The 18,545-nt window shown below is 47.2% G+C and overlaps 1 protein-coding gene across 1 annotated transcript; it reads left to right on the top strand.

Annotated features, from left to right (window-relative positions):
- The first annotated feature begins 1,622 nt into the window (after positions 1 to 1,622).
- MYOT (myotilin) lies at positions 1,623 to 14,215 on the top strand. Its single transcript, XM_050312212.1, has 10 exons — positions 1,623 to 1,702; positions 3,486 to 4,088; positions 5,873 to 6,023; positions 8,412 to 8,513; positions 10,546 to 10,595; positions 11,184 to 11,316; positions 11,821 to 12,028; positions 12,512 to 12,677; positions 13,125 to 13,258; positions 13,648 to 14,215. The coding sequence occupies exons 2-10, from the start codon at positions 3,652 to 3,654 to the stop codon at positions 13,818 to 13,820; spliced, it is 1,554 nt and encodes a 517-aa protein (XP_050168169.1). The 5' UTR covers positions 1,623 to 1,702; positions 3,486 to 3,651; the 3' UTR covers positions 13,821 to 14,215.
- Positions 14,216 to 18,545: the final 4,330 nt, after the last annotated feature.

Here is an 18,545-nt window from a genome sequence, read left to right as displayed (position 1 = left end):
TGAGCACACAGACTGACCTTTACCATGTTCACATCTTCCTGCAGGGCAAGTGATCATCCCACAGGTACCTTTTTTTTTTTTTTTAAGTACTCATCCTGTGCAAACTACCGATTTTTAATTTTCATAAAGTTTTTAGCTCAAAAGCAAAAAAACTTCTCCAGTAATGAAGGACACACTCCCTCCCTTAATCAATTCCACCAGGAGGAATTTCAATAAATTAGCACTCAATTAACACCTGCTATGTAAGTTTTAGTTCACAAACGCTGGGCCGATGTTTAAATACAAACACTAAATGTGGATTAACCTCTTGAAGATCGCTGTGCTGACAGACTCAAGGGCAGAGAGAAGGGAGAGAGGAGGCGGCTGAGAGCCCACACTCAGCCCAGCTGCGGTACTTTCAGGCTTGGGGTGCTTTTAAACAATAGGCAAGAGTTGCCAGAGTATAATTAAGATCCTTAAAACACTATAATGTTAATTTAAGATGCAATTAGGCATTGAAATGCTGATTAAAGGGATACAAATCACCTAATCTGCCAGCAGGATCTGTTGCTGTGCTGGTGAAAACATCACAGTTGCATTTTTTTTTTTTTAATCCCTGTAAATAGCCGTAATAACAAACAAAAACATAAAACTATAAATATTTAACATATTTTCATCATAGATTATTTTTGTGAGTCTAGTGTTGCTATTCAGTTTGTGCCTGTTCAGACACACCCATGAGCAGTGCCACTGCTCCTGACTGAGCTCTGTACTGGAGCGGGGTGGGGGTTGCCCTGGGGTACTTCAATCGCCTTTAAACCCGGCTCTGGAGTACCTGGTGCCTTCCAAGTGCACAGCCTTGTACACAGAACCAGGGTGTTATCACTACACAGGCAATTCGCTACAGCCAATTAGTAAAGGAATTAAACAAGGAATTCAGAATCAGAGAGTGGTTTGGGTTGGAAGGCACCTTAGAGATCATGCAGTTCCAAACCCCCTGCCGCGGGCAGGGACACCTTCCACCATCCCGGGTTGCTCAGGATCCCGTCCAACCTGGCCTTGAACATTTCCAGGGATGGAGCAGCCGCAGCATCTCTGGGCAACGATTTCGCTGGGATAACGGAGTGGGATTTAGGGACATTCAGGCATACTGCAGCAGTCCTTCCTTCCTCGCTGCTCCCTGGCGGTTTTACGGGCAGAAAAGCTGCTTTTCTTTTCAAAAAGCCGTCGCCTTTAGCTCTCCCCCTTTCCCCGCTGAGCGCGGGGCGCTCCCGGGAGCGGCCGCATCCCCTCAGGGGAGAGCCGGGCCGGGCTGCTCCTGCCCCCGCCACCCCCACAGCTCCCGGGGGGAGTCCCCAGACCCACTGAGGGGTCCGGGAGCGGGGCCAGCCCCCGGGGGCAGGAGCGGGGTCCGTCCGCCCCTTCCAGCAGCGCCCCTGCGAGCGCCGGGCGGTTCCAGCGCTGCCCCGGCGGGGGATTCGCTGCCCGCGGGCACCTGCCCAAATCCCAAATCCCTTCTCGGGCCCTGGGACGGGAGTGCGGGCAGTGGAGACTCTTATTGTGACAGCGGCGGGGGCCGGGGACACAGCGGTGTCACCGCTGGCAGCACATTAAAGCCTCCGGAACGCCGGGCAGAGCGGTGCCTATGACAGCCTGGGTCGGGGAATGACCGTCCCTGCCCCAAACACCGCGTAAAGCCCAGGTGACAACTTCTAGGCTGTAGGTAAGGTGCTTGTTCGGTTGTGGTTTTCGTTGTTTTGTTTTTTGTTGTTTTTTTTTGTCCACATTACCTTTTTGCTTCGAGGCTGGTTAGGGAAGGTGGCATGAGTGGCTGCAGGTGGTTGAGGTGGAAAAGTGCCTTTAAGGTGAGGTGGTGTCAAAGGTAACAGAGGTGGGAGGCAACAGAGGAACAGTGGAAACAGAGGAAAAAAAACCCTTGGATTTTTTTCCCCTGTTTTTTGTTTTTGTTTTTCAAAGCAAGCTCTCCCTATTATTACTGACCTCTTATAAGGTCAAAAGTCCCTTTGGATTTTTTTTTATTTTTTATTTTTTTCCTCCCAAATCGAGGTGGAACGATTTGAGGAAAACATAACTTACCGCTGGCTGGGAGAAGCGACGCTGTGAGCCGGGGCTTGCAGGGCTCCAGAAAACAAAGCAAATGCTGGTTCCTGTGCACAACCTGTAGGTAAAAGGAGGGTAAAAACCTGTGCACAGGTAGTGGTATAAAAAGGAGGTAAGGACAAGACTCGACGAGTTTTCTGCATCGGTGAATGAGAACACAGCGTGGACACGCTCCAAAAGTTTGAGCCAGCTTCAAATTCCAAGAGCATGACAAGGGGAAACTTAGGGAATTTTTACTATAATGCCTCTGTTTACATACAGTTAATTTACAACCAATATCAATGATCACCTTTAGGAAACGAAAGCCTTGAATCTTTGAAACGAAAGTGATGTCTTCTGTTATGTCCCCCCCATGGGGATTTATGACCTCCTGGAGCCCTTCTTCGGGCTCTCCAGTGAGAGGAATACAATATACTGGGTATATATAGCAGCAAAACAGCTGATCTCGGTGGGGCAAGATTACCATTTTTTCCAGCACATGTAACTGTGTGGATTTATATTCTATTTTTTTTTTTTTATTAGTAGCTTTATGTTTATTTCGGGGGATTATTTATTTATCCCAGAGCTGAAATTGTTTGTCTGTTTTAACAAGCTCGTTCAGTTCACTCTAATGAAACTTTCCCGGGTTTTTAGTCAATGGAAAGCCCAGGTTTAGGTATGAAGCACCTGCAAAACAAATGCATCCCTTATCCTGAAGATAATGTCATTCTGGCAATTAGTGGGCTGAACAGCAAACCTTGGGAAATCACTTCAAATGGAAAAGCACAGTCCTTGGCATTCCAATCCCAAATCTCAGCTGGATATGAAAAGCTCTGAATTCAAAACCCACTAAAGAAGAAATCAGGACACTTGGTTTCAAAGGTTTAGTTTTAGGATTAAAAGAAAGTGGAACCTGTTTCATGTTTCCCTGTGGCATAAGGAATTTCCCAGCACAAATAGCCAGTTCTCTGAGGAATAGTACATTTAGTATTTTGAAAGGGCACAGAATAGAAGAACCCAAGGATCTTTAACTGAAATATGTATCAAATTACCCTGCTTAGCAGTAGTATCCACAGTTATCTGTAGACTTATGCAGGTGGTGAGGGGTCTTGATAAAACAATTGACATTTTTTTCAGAATTTACTGGGCTCTGGCATTTAAGAGCCACAGAGAACACTGTGCCTGAGTCAGGCAGGCTGCATGGCTTGTTATTGTAATCCAAAACATTCAGACAGTTCAGGAATAGTTCTAATAAGTCCTAAATACCTTTAGTCTAAGCTCAAGCTTTAATTGTCAGTTGCCCAAACCTCCTATTCTTTGGATTGCTAACTACTGCTCACAACACAGCATTTTTGTGATCCACCTTGTGATGTACAATTTATTTTATCTGTATTGTCTTCCCTAAGGGAAAATCCACACCAGGAAAGCCTCTATCCTGCAAGGCAAGGGTTCCATTCTATCCAGGAGCCCAGCCAAGAAAACTTTTGTGGCCTACCACCTAGCTTTTACCAGCCACCCCTCCAAAGCCAGTTATCACCAACAAAAACCCAGGACAGCCGCGAAACCTCTCCTATGAGTGTCCCCAACCTCCCCTCCGTTTCCTCCATGTGCCAGCCAACCATGTTTAACTACGAGCGTCCAAAACACTTTATCCAGTCTAAGAATGTGTGCCAAGGGCAGCAGCAGCCTCCGGGACCCGCAGCCTCCGCAGAGCCGAGCAGAGAGATCAAACAATCCTCCATCCTCATTCAGCCCCGCAACCCCAGCGGGCAGAAATTCTCCTCCTCGTCATCGCTGAGCTCTTCGATCACGCTCTCCTCGCCTTCCTGTAGTGCCCCCAAGGAATCCACGTATCCCATCACTCCTGCATCTGCACAGTCTCCTGCTAGCTCATCATCCGGGCAGAGGCTTTTACCCACGGCTAACCAATCCCCCGCAGCATTCCTGTGCTCAGTGCTCCCCTCGCAGCCCGACTATAACAGCCAAACTCCTTCTCCCATGGAACCTCAGTAAGTACACACAGCCTTCTAACCTCCCCCTGCTTCCCTCCGGCCTGGCCTCTCCCGTGCACTGACCACCCCAAACCCAACCACCCCGTGAAACACCAGCCTGGGCCAAAGCCAGAGGCACAGCTCCCGCTGGCTTCCCGTGTTCCGGGCAGGACTCGGGTTTGGAGGCTGAGAGCTTTGCCCCCGCTGGCTGTGTGGGAGAGATGGGTGTCCATCAGGAGTTAAATGGCACAGTGGTCGTGTCACAGGCTGTGCTGTGTGGGTTTGCTGAAGTCAGTTTGAGTAGTTTAGTTTGGTTTGAAAGAAATCTCTTAATTAGGGTTATTCAGAGCAGAAGGTTGGCACCCATCTCAAATTAATTTCCTCAGCAAGCATGGCTTATGAATGGGGAGATGGGGGAAGGCAGCAGTACTTCCCACACATAAACAACTTAGAGAGTTTTCCTAGTAAGTCTCAGCAGTATTTTCCTGTTCCACATCACGATGGGACTCTGCACTCACCTGCAACAACCTTTTCATTAATCATACATGTGAACAGAAAGGCAGCCACTCGAAAATTTTACCCCTTTAGACCAAAGACTAAATTCTTTCCTGAATGTGTATTATATCATTTTGCCTTTGGGCTGCAATCCAAATATCTCCCAAGGTCAGTGAGATCTCAAAGAGAGCTTGGCCTTGCCTTCTCACCAACTTGTACTCCTGCCAGTATTAGCTGGAGGTCCTGGGGAAAGTCAGGGTAGAATATGCACAGACACTCAACTGGAAATATTGGAAAGGTGATAGGGGCAGGGGTCCTGCTGGCCTGGGTATAAATCAAGGTTTAAGTGTCAGTTTGCATTCAGGTTATTCTGAATGTTTCGGGGGGTTTTGGGAATCACAGCACTGTGGGAAGAGGGAAGGTAAGACAGACTGGGTGAACTGGGGCACTCAGGAGTGTTTGCTGAACTCCTGCAGGAGCGAGGGGCATTAGAAACTCGTGTGGAGTGACTGCAGGAGTTTGTGTGTGCAGTGTGGGGCTGTTTGTTTCCATAGCAAAGGGCTTGGGTGCCTCACTGTGCTTTTCAGATAAGCTGCTCTTAAATGCAACACCCAGAGAGCTGAGGAATTATTTTCCCAATCACGCCACTAATGGGCAAACGGGGACATGAGACATATTAATCTGCTGGGCAAATTATTAAAGCTTTTAAGTTATAACTTAAGCAAGTTACTAAGTCCAAGCCATGCTGGGAGTATTCCAGAATTATAGCCCTTCTACCCTGCCCTAATGAGCAGAATTCCCAAGAGACAGGAGGAAGAGGATTTTCAGTAGAAACCATTTCTGAACACAAGCGCAGCACTCGAGGGCTGCACATCACAGACAGGGTTATAGATCCCTCCAGCACAGAGTGCTGTGACCTCCAGCAGACCTTTGCAAACCCTTTTGATGGATGCTCCTCTTTTCCCAGCATCTTTCAGAATCAAATGTGCTATCAAGCTCCAGGAGCTGATGTCTGTTGGCTGTGGATTACAGGACCAGGATACGTGAGGGGTCACTGCACGGTACAGGGATGCTGAACAATGAGTGTTGTGGGAGGACACTCGGTGACTTGGCTATGCCATGATGCTTCCCCTTAAGTTTTTGATAGCCAGCCTGGCCCATTCATCTCCCAGGGGCTCCATGGGTTCATTTGAACTGCAGTTTTTAGGAGGCAGGTTCTCATTTTTGCATTCATGTTCTGTGAAGCTGCAGAGAGCAGCCCAGCAGGCCCACGGGAGTAACTCTGTTCTCTCTCCCTGCACGAGCAGCTACTCCCAGCCAATGTACAACAAACAAGCCAGCATCAACTCTATGCAGAAGACATCAGACCAAGAAATTCGAGGAACAAAAGAGGCCCTCATTCAGGACTTGGAAAAGAAGCTCCGATGCAAAGACAACCTTCTCCAGAATGGCAACCAGGTAAGGGAAACCTGCTGGTTAAAGAGCCACTTCCTGGGACCCTCAGGAGTGCAAGCAGAGATGCAGAGATTAGTTCTAGTACCCCAGAGGCTGGAGCCTCCAAACTGAGCTAAAAGCAAGAGGAAATGCAGCAGCAACACTACCCAAACACCTGTCCTGAGAACCTCAACAGATCCCACGAGAGTTCTTTGAGCCGTTTGCAACCAGAATATTCTTTCAGTGTGATGTGGCTGAACTTTTCCATTATAAATGTTAAAAAACATCTCTTCCAACAGCAACTCCATTTCTAATCCTGGGTCAGGGGTGGGGAAAAAGGTGTGGTTTTGAAAGACTTACATTCCAACCTCTTCATTTCCCAACACCTTCTCCACAGTTATTTTTGGTATTAAAATGCAAATAGCTGCTCTGGTGGGCCAGGTTCAGCTCAGGCCCTTCACAGTAGAGGAGCAGCACATGGGCAGGGCATGAGGGAAGCCTGAGTGTGTGGCAAGAGAGGTGGTTGCTTGTGAGTGTGTCTGTGGGCATTTGCTGTGGCAGCTGAATGTCAGCATCTCCCCTGACTTCAGTAAGGGCTGTGTTGACTTCTGAAAGCCATTTGATGCTCCAAGGTGGCTTTGAGCTGCTGTTGCCTTTCCCTCTTATCCTGCAATCAAGTTAATTCCAGGCTCAACAGAAAGGTGCATGTTTAGAGCAGTGGCACAAATGTGAACTATCTGCTGGGGATCCTGCTGAACATCATATCCACACACTGGAAACCCAGGGAGAATCCCTCAGTTCTGCAGATATGAATTCACCCTGGCTTTCAACACTGGGGTTAACAAACCACTCAAAATCATTAGAACTTGGTGAAATATTGGAATGTTTGAAAGCTCATTCTAGAGACTACCACCACATATGGTAAACTTTGATTTTTTTTTTTTTTAATACGAACAACAACAAATGAAAGAAATTACATGAGCTTTTATCACAAAGTCTGTCTCCTATGAGAAGGCCTTAGTCTCAGTACTTAATTATTTATTCTGTAGAGGGACAAAATGCAATCCTCTTTACCAAGGTAACCAAACCTGGGAGAAAAATTTGCTTACCAGCAGGGAAGACCATTGCAGCAAGCTAGAGTGGGCAGGTCTGTAATGTGGGAACCTTCCTGCAGCTGGAGGCAGACTGTTCATAGGTTCCATCTTCTTTCCCCTGAAGTAGAAACGAGTTTTTTCCATTATCATCAGTGAGAACACATTTGTGTGTAATTTTAACAACCAAAGGGGAAAACAAATAGGTCGAATCTGACTTAACGTGTCCCTAACAGGAATGTCCTATCTGCTGGGAGAAAGCTTGTTGTAGCAAGTCAGCTTTTCTTCCCATAGGAAGCCAGGCTAAAAATAAGACTTATGCAATCACCACTCTGTGTCCTCCTCCCCTTGTCCTCCAGCAGCGTCTGACCCCGCTGGCCAATCTCAGCCACACTTGATACGGACGGAAGGACTCAGGGTTATTAAACCCTCACAGGTTTGGCTAAAGGTCTTGTGTTCTCTTCTAAAGAAAAGTCTCTCAAGCCTCCCCAACCTTCACCTGCCCAGCAGCAGACACACACACACACACACACACATCTTGTTCACAGCAGAAGTTCACTCCGAGCTTGTCCTCACGTCACAAAGTCCAAACTCAGGTTCGGCTTTGTGGGCAGCCAAGTGTCAGGTGTGTTCTGGAGCTCAGGGGAGTAACAGACTCCTCTAAAGTAACCCAGCTGACAGCTTGAACGTGACTCTGCTCATTTTTATCACTGGGTGCTGCATCTGTTCTGCAGGAAGTTTGTGTTTCGTGCCCGAGATGTGTCCTTGCCTCCCCCTCCACTCGGCACACGGCATCTCAGCCAGTGGGTGCTGCACTGGCATGAAGTTCCCTCCTGCCTTCAGGGGTAGTGCTGCTCCCCTCTGGCTGTGTCTGCTCCTGGTGTGGCTCCTGCCTTTTTGGGAGCAGGGGGTGCCAGCATCCCTCATGCCTGTAGCTCCACAGCTGAATGGCTTGGGAAGTTTTCCCAGTGCTAACAGAGAGGTACCCTGGGACTTAGTCTGGCTTCTGAGGATGATGCCATCAGTCACCCATAAATAATCCCAGCAGAGAAAGAGGAGGAGTGGAAGGCCACAGATGGCATTAGAGAGGCTTTGATGAACAGGCAGTTTAATCTTTTCTGCATTTCAGTGCTGTATATATTGAGGCTGACTTCAGTGGGCATCAGAGACTGCAAACCCTCCGGGCCAGACGTGGGGCTCCTGTTCAGCTGCTGCTTTCATTGACAACACCCTGAATTCGTGGCATATTAATGTGCTCTTACAAGCTGATCTGAAATAGTAAATGGACCTCTGACTAGAATTCCTCTCCACTCTGCTTTAGAGATTAACTTATGAAGAGAGAATGGCTCGCAGGCTGCTCGGCCCAGTGAATGCTGCCTCTGTGCTGGAAACCCAGAGCGAGGACAACATGCAGAATGCACAGGTAAATGGGGACTGTCTCTAGAACAAGGGTTTATTTCCTGGTGATTGTGCTGTGACCTGCTCCTACCTGAACAGAGCAGAGATGGGGTTTGTTTGGTACCAGTGCAGTGAGGGGGTGGCTCTCCCTGGCAGGGCTTTGTACAGGAGAGATTTGGGGGCTTTAGGGGGTGGTGACAGAGCGGGGGGGAATTTAAGCACCATTCCCTTGCTGGGCCTGATCTGTAGGAATGACCTCTCCAGGGAGGAATTACAACAGCTGCTGCACAGCCTGGGACACCCTGGCTGTGACAGGCAGGGAGCAGCACGGGGAGGGATCCAGGTACCCACTCCCAACAGCCCCAGTGCAGGCTTGGCCAGGACAGCAACATTTACACCTGTCACTGGCAATGCCAAATAACTGACATTGGCTGCGAGAGGTCAGGGCCTTGGGGTGGGATCAGATGGGCTTTAGCCCTTCTGGGGGTCTGCAATCTCTGAGAGAAAGCAAAGCAGTTGTTTTAGCAACCCACATGCTGATAGACAAGAATCTATTACTACTGGCATTTTCACAAGAGTTTCAGTTGGAGACTTGCATCATTTGCTGGTTATTCAGGCCAGTTAGAATCTCTCTTTGGCACTTCTGTGCTCAAAGGTAGTGGAAATGTCCGTGGTATGGCACTGGGTACCTGTACAGCCAAAGAAAACATCCCTCCTGCTGCTGCAGCAAAGAGCCAGGAGCAGGCAAACACCTGCCAAAGTGCAGTTAGCAAAACTCCTCCATGCAAGAGACACTTAAGATCCCAGCAAGGGAGGGGTACACAATTGGAGCTGTTTGTCCCCAACAATCACCTGGCAACAGCAGGCAAGAAGGGGAAATGATGGATGTCAGAGATCAAGGGAAGCCTGATCTTTTGGAGAGAACAAGGAAACATTCAGTCAAAATAGGATGACTGACAACTTTGCAGCATGGGTGAAATGCTGCTTTAAAAAAGAATATTGGAAGCAGAGATGGGATATCTTATGTTTGAGATATCTTATTCCCGTTGTTCAGTCTTATTTTTAAATATTGAAGCCACTGATTCATTCAGCCTCCTGGTTCCTCAAGAAGGAACTTAACTACTGTTAGTCCATGTAACAGATCATTAGAATCATCAGCAACTTCATCACTACGGCATCATTTCACGAGACAAGTAACAACTGTACAGAGTAAGTGAGCAGATCAGGTAATTGCCTTTGGACTCAACACTGAACTCAGTCCAGCAAAACCCTCGTCCATGCAACACTCCCCCTGAACTGAAGGCTGCTTTGTGCTTGAACTTTAAATCCAAGCTTAAATGTTCCCCAGGACTGGGCTGCAGAGCACAGAACCAAGCAGTGGAGTGGCTCAGTGCAAACACTCCAGAAATTTCCATGCAGCCTTTGCTCTCTCTGACTCCATTGCTAAAACGAGTCGCTGGCAGCAAACTCTGCTGCATTTTCCAAACATCCAGGCTCCTAACAGGAATCAATCCTGGGGTACTTTAGCAGATTTAGTCATGTGATTGTGGAGTTGTCAGCGAGCTTAGTTGGTGCTGTGATCTAGAAAGAAAAGTATTTTCCAGCTCAGCAAGTGCCCGTGGCTGTTGGTACCATATTTAAGTGGGCACAATGCAACGCTCCTGCCAGCGACTCCCCTTCTATTCCTGCTGTGGGGAAGGACACTCTGTACTCAGCTCTCATTTTAGACACTGCCAGGAGCGCTGCTCCTCTCTAACAAGGGGTTTTGGCTGGCCCAGAGCCTCATGTGCCAAACAAAGCTGCACCCCTCACCTGTGCAGTGGGGAGAAGTTCTGCCCTTCTGTTCGTAGCGCTCGTCGCTGTCACGGCAAAGCCCACGGTGAGCACAGAGTGCCAGGTCCTGATGCCAATTCCTTCACCTCTTGTCCCAGGGACTTCTGAAGTAAAATCAGTTTGCTTTTAAGCAGCAGTCAGTATAAAAACTTAAAATGGCTCCTTGTTCAGCTTAAGGATAAATCTCTGTAAGTGAACTCACCTCTCCTCTTTCTCTTTCCAAGCACCAGAATGCAGAAAACATCAGGCTGCAGGTTCCTACAACACATGTAAGGTAAAGCACAAACTTTATGCTGTTCTTCAAGGCATTATTTCAAATGTTTCTAGGCAGTGTTAGTTTAACTTCACTACTTACCACTTTTTCTGAAGTATTAATTACCAAACTCACTCACTCCCTCTCAACTAAAATGCTACTGTTTGTGGGTGATTGGTGATGCCTATGATCTTAATCCAGTGAATTCTTACCATAGCACTAGAGGTTTAAAAACTCCATGCACTTTGGGAAAATACTCTTTGTACTCTAGAAGATCAATTTCTAGTCAAAGCAAGGGCTGAGAATGCAAAGGAAGAAATACAGCATAACAGAACACAGCCTCCATGATCCCTGTCAATTCTTTGGGATATTAGGCCAAAGAGGGGGGCTATGCCTCTGTGTTGAATTGAATAAATTTAGCAAGAGAAGTGGCTGCTCAAAAGCCACACCTTGCAGCTGAAGAACCAACCAGAACTGCAGTGCTGGACTCCTAAATGTGTCGTGTTGGACTCCTAAATGTGTTGAGGGTCTCCAGCTGCAATCAGAGCTTCAGAGTCATTTGTGCTACGGTCACTTTTACACAATTAACTGTTTCTGTCCGCTTTTTAGGAGCAGACCATCCTCGAGAGGAGATGAACGTGGACATGACTCAATCCAGGAGAAGTTTTTCCAGCCCCGTTTCACACAAGTGCCTGAGGACGTGGTTATTGAGGAGGGGAGGTTCTGCAGGCTCGACTTCAAAGTAATGCCAACTTCTCCCTCCCCATTCCATTCCCCCTTGCGGTGTGGGGCATGGAGAGAGGTCTCTGAGCTGCAGTGTCTGTGCACTTTAATAAGGCAGAGCACAAATGGCAGGTGGTGCAGGGTCTCCCTGGTTGATGTAAACCAAGAAATAGGAGATGGTTAAATGTTTCAGCATTTTCCTTGGAAAATGTAGATGGAATCAGCTGCAAAAGAACACGGTGAAAGCTAAATAGTGGTAAATGTGGACCACCACAGACCTCACTGGGAAGAATGAATATTAATGCTCTGCTGAAAAATAGACATTTTGGCAGGGAACCTTGTGCTTTGCACTGGGATTCCACTACTGCAGTGGTCACATCCTGGACTCACATCCAGTGAAGTCTGTTTAGGACCTGCCTGCCTTTAATGAGTCCTCTCTGAACCAACTCTGCCCTTGCTGGAACAGACAGGGTTTATTATTTTAAACCTGTTTAACTCTCCACTGCTTTCCTCTCCCTCACAGGTGAGTGGGCTGCCCACTCCAGACGTGATGTGGTACCAGAATGGGAGGATGGTCCATCAGGATCAGTTCCATAAGATGATAGTGTCAGAGAAGGGATTCCACTCGTTCATTTTCGAGGCAGTCAAATCATCTGACGCAGGGACATACGAATGTGTGGCTGTGAACCGTGCAGGAGAGGCATCTTTCACAGTGAAAGTGGAAGTCATTGGTAAGACTGAGAGCACTGATAATTACCTGGCAACCCAAGGAAAGTCTCAGTGATCTAATGCTTTCCTCTCTGCATTTGGGACATCAAACAATTAAGAAGCAGAGGGAGCCCTCCAGGCATTCAGGCTCAAACAATAACAAACACCTCACCTTTTCCAAGGCTATTTTAATAAATGTATCTGGGATGCCATATTTCTTCAAAGCACTTCCAGCAGGATATTTAGATACAGTGGGATGTCCAGAATTCAATATAAGCAATGTTATTAATCCCTGAGGATTGATAACATATGTTAATTGACTCTCCATCTAAAGTGGATTGTGTTTACTACACCCTTGTGCTCCTGGGAATTGCCTGCAGGCTGAGGAGATGCAATGAGGAACACATGTCCCCCTCAATTTAGCATTCTGAGATCCTGAAGCCCAAGCATGATACGAACATTCCACGCTTCCAGTAACTCCTCCTTATCTTTCCTCTTTAATTTAGCAAAAGAGCATCACATGCCTCCAACTTTCATCTTCAAGCCACAAAGCAAAAAGGTTTTCGAAGGAGACACAGCCAGGCTCGAATGCCAGATCTCTGCCATCCCAACCCCTCGGATTTACTGGAAAAGAAACAACGAAATGGTACAATATAATACAGACCGAATAAGGTACCCTGCTAATCCATTGGTGTGTTAGAAAACAATAACCAGTGTTTGTGGATTCAGATTTAACTTGGCTGGTTTCTAAAAGCGGCAGGCTGGAAAGCTGGACCTGCCCACTGTGCTGGCCAGGAACAATCCTGAGAGCCTTGTTCTGAGGGGCACAAAAGTGCCCAGGTGCTCCTCCAGCAAGGAGAAGCACGGCTTTAGGACTGAAACATGCAGTGTCTCCTCGTGCTCTCAGGCTGTGGGGCTACAGAACAGCCTCGATGCCACCTGAGCTGTGTCGTGACGTGAATCGCTGGTGGCTCGTAACACAATCACAGTGTTTATGTCTAAGCAATTTGCAGCGCCCTGCAAGAGTTTTCCTGGGGCTTCCTCAGCATGTAAACTGATTTCAGCATCTTCTCCCCTTCCTCCTCGAAGCACTGACACATGAACACCTTTGTTTTTCAGCTTGCTGCATGACAACACCGGGAGGATTTGCCTCCTGATCCACAACGCCAGCAAGAAGGACGCCGGCTGGTACACCGTGTCTGCCGTCAACGGGGCAGGGGTGGCCACGTGCCACGCCAGGCTAGAGGTTGCAAGTAAGTACCAGGTCACAGTGCCACAAAAAAAGCGCCCTTGTGCTCAGAACAGGCCCTCAAGATTAACCTCATGAAGCTCAGACTGCTGGATTTCTATCCAAAGATTCTGCACTGGACAAAAAGTAACTGTCCCATGAAAAACTCTTCTGTTCAGTACCAGGACACTGTGCTGTGCCCTTTGCCCTGTTTAAAGACTACAATTTGATTGGCACCAGGAAGGAGGGTGAATTTAAGCCTCTGGTGTCTGAGATGTGGGCTTGTGTGTCAGATTCTCCCCAGGGGTTTGCTGGTTTAGACTGCAAATTAAAAGCAATGGGGTTGCTCTGCCGTGGGTCTTGCTACGGTCTGGGAAGACACTGAAAGAGGGTTTTTATTTTCCTCTCTTCCAGCACATGCAAATAAGCCACTTCCAGCCCCAAAGCAGTTACGGGTTCGACCGACTTTTAGCAAGTATTTGGCACTCAATGGGAGAGGACTGGATGTGAAACAAGCTTTCTCCCCAGAAGGAGAGTTTCAGCGTTTGGCTGAGCAGTCTGGACTGTATGAAAGTGATGAACTTTAACTGGAAATGAAGAGGAGAAACTCCCATCCATAAGAGACAGTTGCAACCTAGCTGCAGTTAATTGGTGATTGCTCTAATTAGCAAAATACCTATCTACATATTTTTACTTTGACTCCTGCACATTCAGCTGTTCCCGTTTTACCATGTTAGGTTTTATTTATATGGTTTGGAGGCTATAACCATTAACTGAGTATATTGCATTTGAACTATAAAGCCTAAGAAAGCAGGTTAATTAGTTTTTTGCAAGTGTGGGTGGGTTTAGTTCCACCTGTGCTTGGTTACATGCTAAGGTAGATTGGTTTGTACTGCTTCTCTAATATCACCCGTGATAATATCAGAAGTCTGTACTGTCTGAATATTAAATCCAAATAGGCTAGAGTGTTTTTATGAGAATAAATTAGAGGCAAATAAAATTTTAAATAACCAACATCAGCTGTGAGTCTTCCTTAGTCTATTAAAAACAGCTTTTGGGTGTCTGGCATCAGCTGCAGCCTGGGAAAGAAGGATTCTTACTCTCCTAAGCCTTCCACTGGTCCCCTCCCCTGTCTGCTCCCACTCTCATTTGTCATCTGACATCTCTAACCTGTTTAGTACAAACTTAAATGCTGACACCTCCTTAACTCCAAAACATGCCAGTAAGGCAACATCAGTATTTCTTCTCCTTGCACACTTGACCCAAAAGCTGTCCTGTATAACATAAATAATTAGGGATACCATGTTTCAAGTGGTTTGGGTGCTGCTGTTCACAGCCACCTGGTTCAAAACAGTGCCAAACACCATGAAACCTGATTTTGCCAAACTCCAGCCCGCCAAAGCTGAAGATTTTTCGACTGCACTTGCTGTAAGAGGGTTGAACCAGCCTGAACTCCTCATAGAGGTGTGCAGTGCTTGTCAGCAAACCCCATGGGCATCTTCCACAGTGGAAAAATTGAGGCCTCAGCTTCATCCTGCACTGCTGCACCATCAAATAAACCCCCAAATCTGAAGTGACTGTTAAAATCCCAGCAAAACCCTGCAGCTCCACCACCACACTTCTCTGGGCTGCCCGAGTGACGAAACACTCCGAGACAGCTCCCCTGGCGCCCTTTTGCAGATTGGAGCTGATCAGGTGCAAAGCAGTACCCAGTTTGTCCACGGGCTCCTTTAGAAGGTTTGGAAGGTTCACATCCTTTCCCTGACAGACCTCTCTGCACACAAGCCACAAATAACTGAGGTGACTTCAGCCCTGTACCAGTAAGGAGTGTGTCAGCTGCACCTCCGCTCCTCCCTCCTCTTGTCACCCGCCCAAAAGCGTCACTGCCGTCGAGATGGCCCTGACTGCCCTTCCCAGCACAGCTGAGTGACAGCTGAAATGACAGGGCAAGGCTGGAAGCTGCTGTCATCCTCTAATTCCAGCCTGGGAGCAGCCCCTCTTTGCCCCTTCCTCCCAGTGACCATGGTGAGCACAGCCGTGCTACCCGAGGGTGATTTCACAGCATCACATGAACCCTCCCGGACAGCAAGTGCCACAGTCACTGTCAGAGTCTGCTGTTGGGAGCAGCCCAGAATCACCAGCTGAAAAGAGGCAACAACACTTGCTCCATCTACCTGTATTTCCAAGCTTTTTCAGAAGGCTTGCAGTGAATATCACTATTGAGTCTGACTCAGCCTAAGGAGGGAATCTGAGCAAGTAATAACACCTGAGCACAGAAATGGGTTTGAAAACACAGCCAGGCCCTTAATGCCACGATCCTGCAGTCAGCAACAACCGTGAGGGCGATTAGATGAGCTTTTCTCTTGTTTACATTGAGATAAACCACGGATTTGGTTTTGTGCCAGCCTTATAGAGGAGTACTTGGCATGGGAAATCTGCAGCAGAGAGGCAGGAAGGAAGGGAAGCAGCGAGCCCAGCTGAGCAGAAGCACATGTTGGTGTTCCTATCTCCTCTAACACCTCCAGAATAATCAATTACGGGAGGCCTGAAGTTTAAATCACATGTTTATAAATTGGAATCATGCTAAAAACACTCTGGAATCCGAGCCAAAGGCCTGCTTCACACACTTCATTTAGCACTGCTACAACACAACAAAAGAACACGTGAACATGCCCCAATAACAATGAACTATGTAAACCAGAGATATTTCATTTCAGGCAGTGGAATAAGGTATTAAAGTAACAAACTGTCTGGCCCATGCTGGGTGGAATCCAGATGCACAAGCAGTTGTTGTTTTGTGAACGTACTGAGTAATTAAGAGAAATGGGAATATCTTAAGTGAGTGCTTCATGGAAAGAAAAGTGTTATTCCAAGGTCTGGCTTAAGTTGTGAATGCAGAAGAGCACAACAACTAACAAGGATTGTATAAAATAAAAGTTCAAGCTTACTTCAGTTCAGGTTCCATAAGCTGAGCTGCTTTGTTTTCCCATTCCCACACCTCAGCCTTGTTATCCCCAAGGAACTGGGGATCTGTGGGCTGGTCCAGCAGTGGAGGATGAATCTTCACCTCCCCTAAATCAAAGCAGGAGAGTGAGGAGAGGTTGTTGTTTCTCAGGCAGAACAGCTGGCTCAGTGAAGGAACCCGAGCTGCATTAACCACACATGTATTTGTATTTCATCTCCATGAACCCCTTCTGGATAATCAGGGGAGCTCTTACCTTTACCACATGTGAAATCCAATTTACAGGGTATGATGCTTCCATGAAGACACAAGGGAAGGCTGGTCACCTCAGGCACATTCAGCCACTTTTCTCAGGTAGCAGCTGGCAAGACAGTAATTCCTTAAAAATGCAGAAATTCAGGCAATGCAGGGAGCAGACTCAGATCCATCCTTTCAATTTTTTTTTTTGGGCTATAGTTGGTGTCTGATCTGTACACTGGTTGCTGTTGAAATAATTTCATAGCCTTTTGCAAGGTCAAAGACTGGATTGTTAGTCCTTATTATTAGCAATATTGGAAAAATTAGGGCTGAGCTGATTTAAAGGGATGGAAATACCAGTCCCCTATTTTTTCCCTGCCCCTGGGGGTGCCCTCAGCTCCTCCCACACCTCCCACCCTGGCTCAGCACACAGGCCTTGCTGTCCACTGGCTCTGTGTCCTCCCTGCTCATCACCCACCCTGTTTGTTGTAGCCCTGAGCCCTGCAGGGCAGGGCAGTGCTGCTTTCTCCTTCCTTTGCACTCAGGAATCAGTGTTCTTAAGCACAGCATAAATGTTCACCTCTGCCTTATCATGGGTGAATTGCAAAGGTGAAGGTAAAAGGGAGAATCCTGTTTATAAGATTCCAGAAGAGCTTAAAATTACCTCCTTATGAAAACTTTTTAACTGCAGAGGAAGGCAGAACGTGCCTGAACTCCATTCAGAGTGGCTCCATGAAAGGACATCCAATTTAATGGCATTCTTACCTGTAAATAGATTTGCTGATCTCTGGGCAGAGAGTGAAAACTTCTCTAAAATGAGAGTCTACCTTTGTTCCTAACCAGGTCCTCTTGGGGCCAAACCAGTGCTAAGGGTAAGGTGGGTTTTATTCTTTCCTGTGTTCTTAGAAATTGCTGACTGCATTTCAGAAGTTGAAGAAGACAAAAGGAGTCACAGTTGTCCTCACTGTCACTTCCAAAAACTGTTTCTCCAAATGATACTATTTTTAACATCACAGCAATAATAAAAGCTAGGGTGATAAATGAAGAAAAATCACTAATTATGCCCAAAAAGCCAAATGGAAGCTTGCTCAGGCCCAGGTCACACAGTGAACAGCAGGGTGAGACCAGTGAGCTTTAGCACTGGTATAAAGTTGGGAGCTGGGAATTTACCCAAATGTTAAACAGAAACAGATGTCTGAAAAACAAACGAGTTTCACAGCAATCTGTTGGGTCACAGGGTGCATCTGCAGCAAGAAGAAAGATTCCTGCAGCTTCCCTTTGCTTTACAAAGAGGTTTCCAGCACTCTCTGGTAGTTCTGTAGCTGGAGTAAGTCTGTGCAAGAACTTCTCCAACATATTTTTTTACGAAATTACTTCTCCAAGAAGAAAGGGAGAAGCCCCCAGGCTGGCTGTAAACACCACTGCACAACAATGCCTGCCATCCCTCTTGGCTCTGGAAAGAAATGTGTATTTCTGTATCCTGACCTTTTGTGAGGGCCAGAAGGAAAATCCACATTTAATCAGAGGGAGAACCCTTTTCTCCACAAAGCTGCCCATGTCTTTTCCTGCAGGAGAGATTGTGCCCCTGTCAGCTGTGTTGGCTTCATCTGGGTGGGTTTTTTTAAATCCCTCTGGTGTTGAATAGAGTCATTTGGAGTTATCAAAGCTACAGGGGAGGGAAAGAACTCAGTCACAGCTCAGAGCTCCGGCTCCACTGCAGAATTCCAGCAGAAAGGGTGTGGGAGTCTGTTCTTGCACATGTTCTTCCCACTCCCAGGCAGCTGCAGCCATAGCTGAAACCCTCACCAGTGACAACCTGAGAGACAGAAGATCTGCACAAAGTCAGTGATTTTGAGATGTTTTAAGTGTTTTTATACTGGCTGACAACAGCTGCCCTCAGAGAGGGAAGAATTTAGTAGAGGAACTTGCAAGGAAATTATTCAAGGTGGGACAAGAATTTAAAATATTGCCACTCTTTCAGCAGATCTTGTGGCTGCCCAGAGAGGGGGACAGGGACTGTAAGACCTTGTGCTTGTGAAGCATTTCAGGACTCAGCCCCTTGGCAGCTGATGGATGAGCACAGGAAGGTTGCAAATGCAAGTTTTAAGGGCAG

The sequence above is a fragment of the Myiozetetes cayanensis genome, unplaced genomic scaffold, assembly GCF_022539395.1.
Source record: "Myiozetetes cayanensis isolate MyiCay16 unplaced genomic scaffold, myiCay2020 scf17, whole genome shotgun sequence".
Taxonomy (NCBI): Eukaryota; Metazoa; Chordata; class Aves; order Passeriformes; family Tyrannidae; genus Myiozetetes; species Myiozetetes cayanensis.
This window is presented reverse-complemented; position numbering and strand designations above follow the sequence as displayed.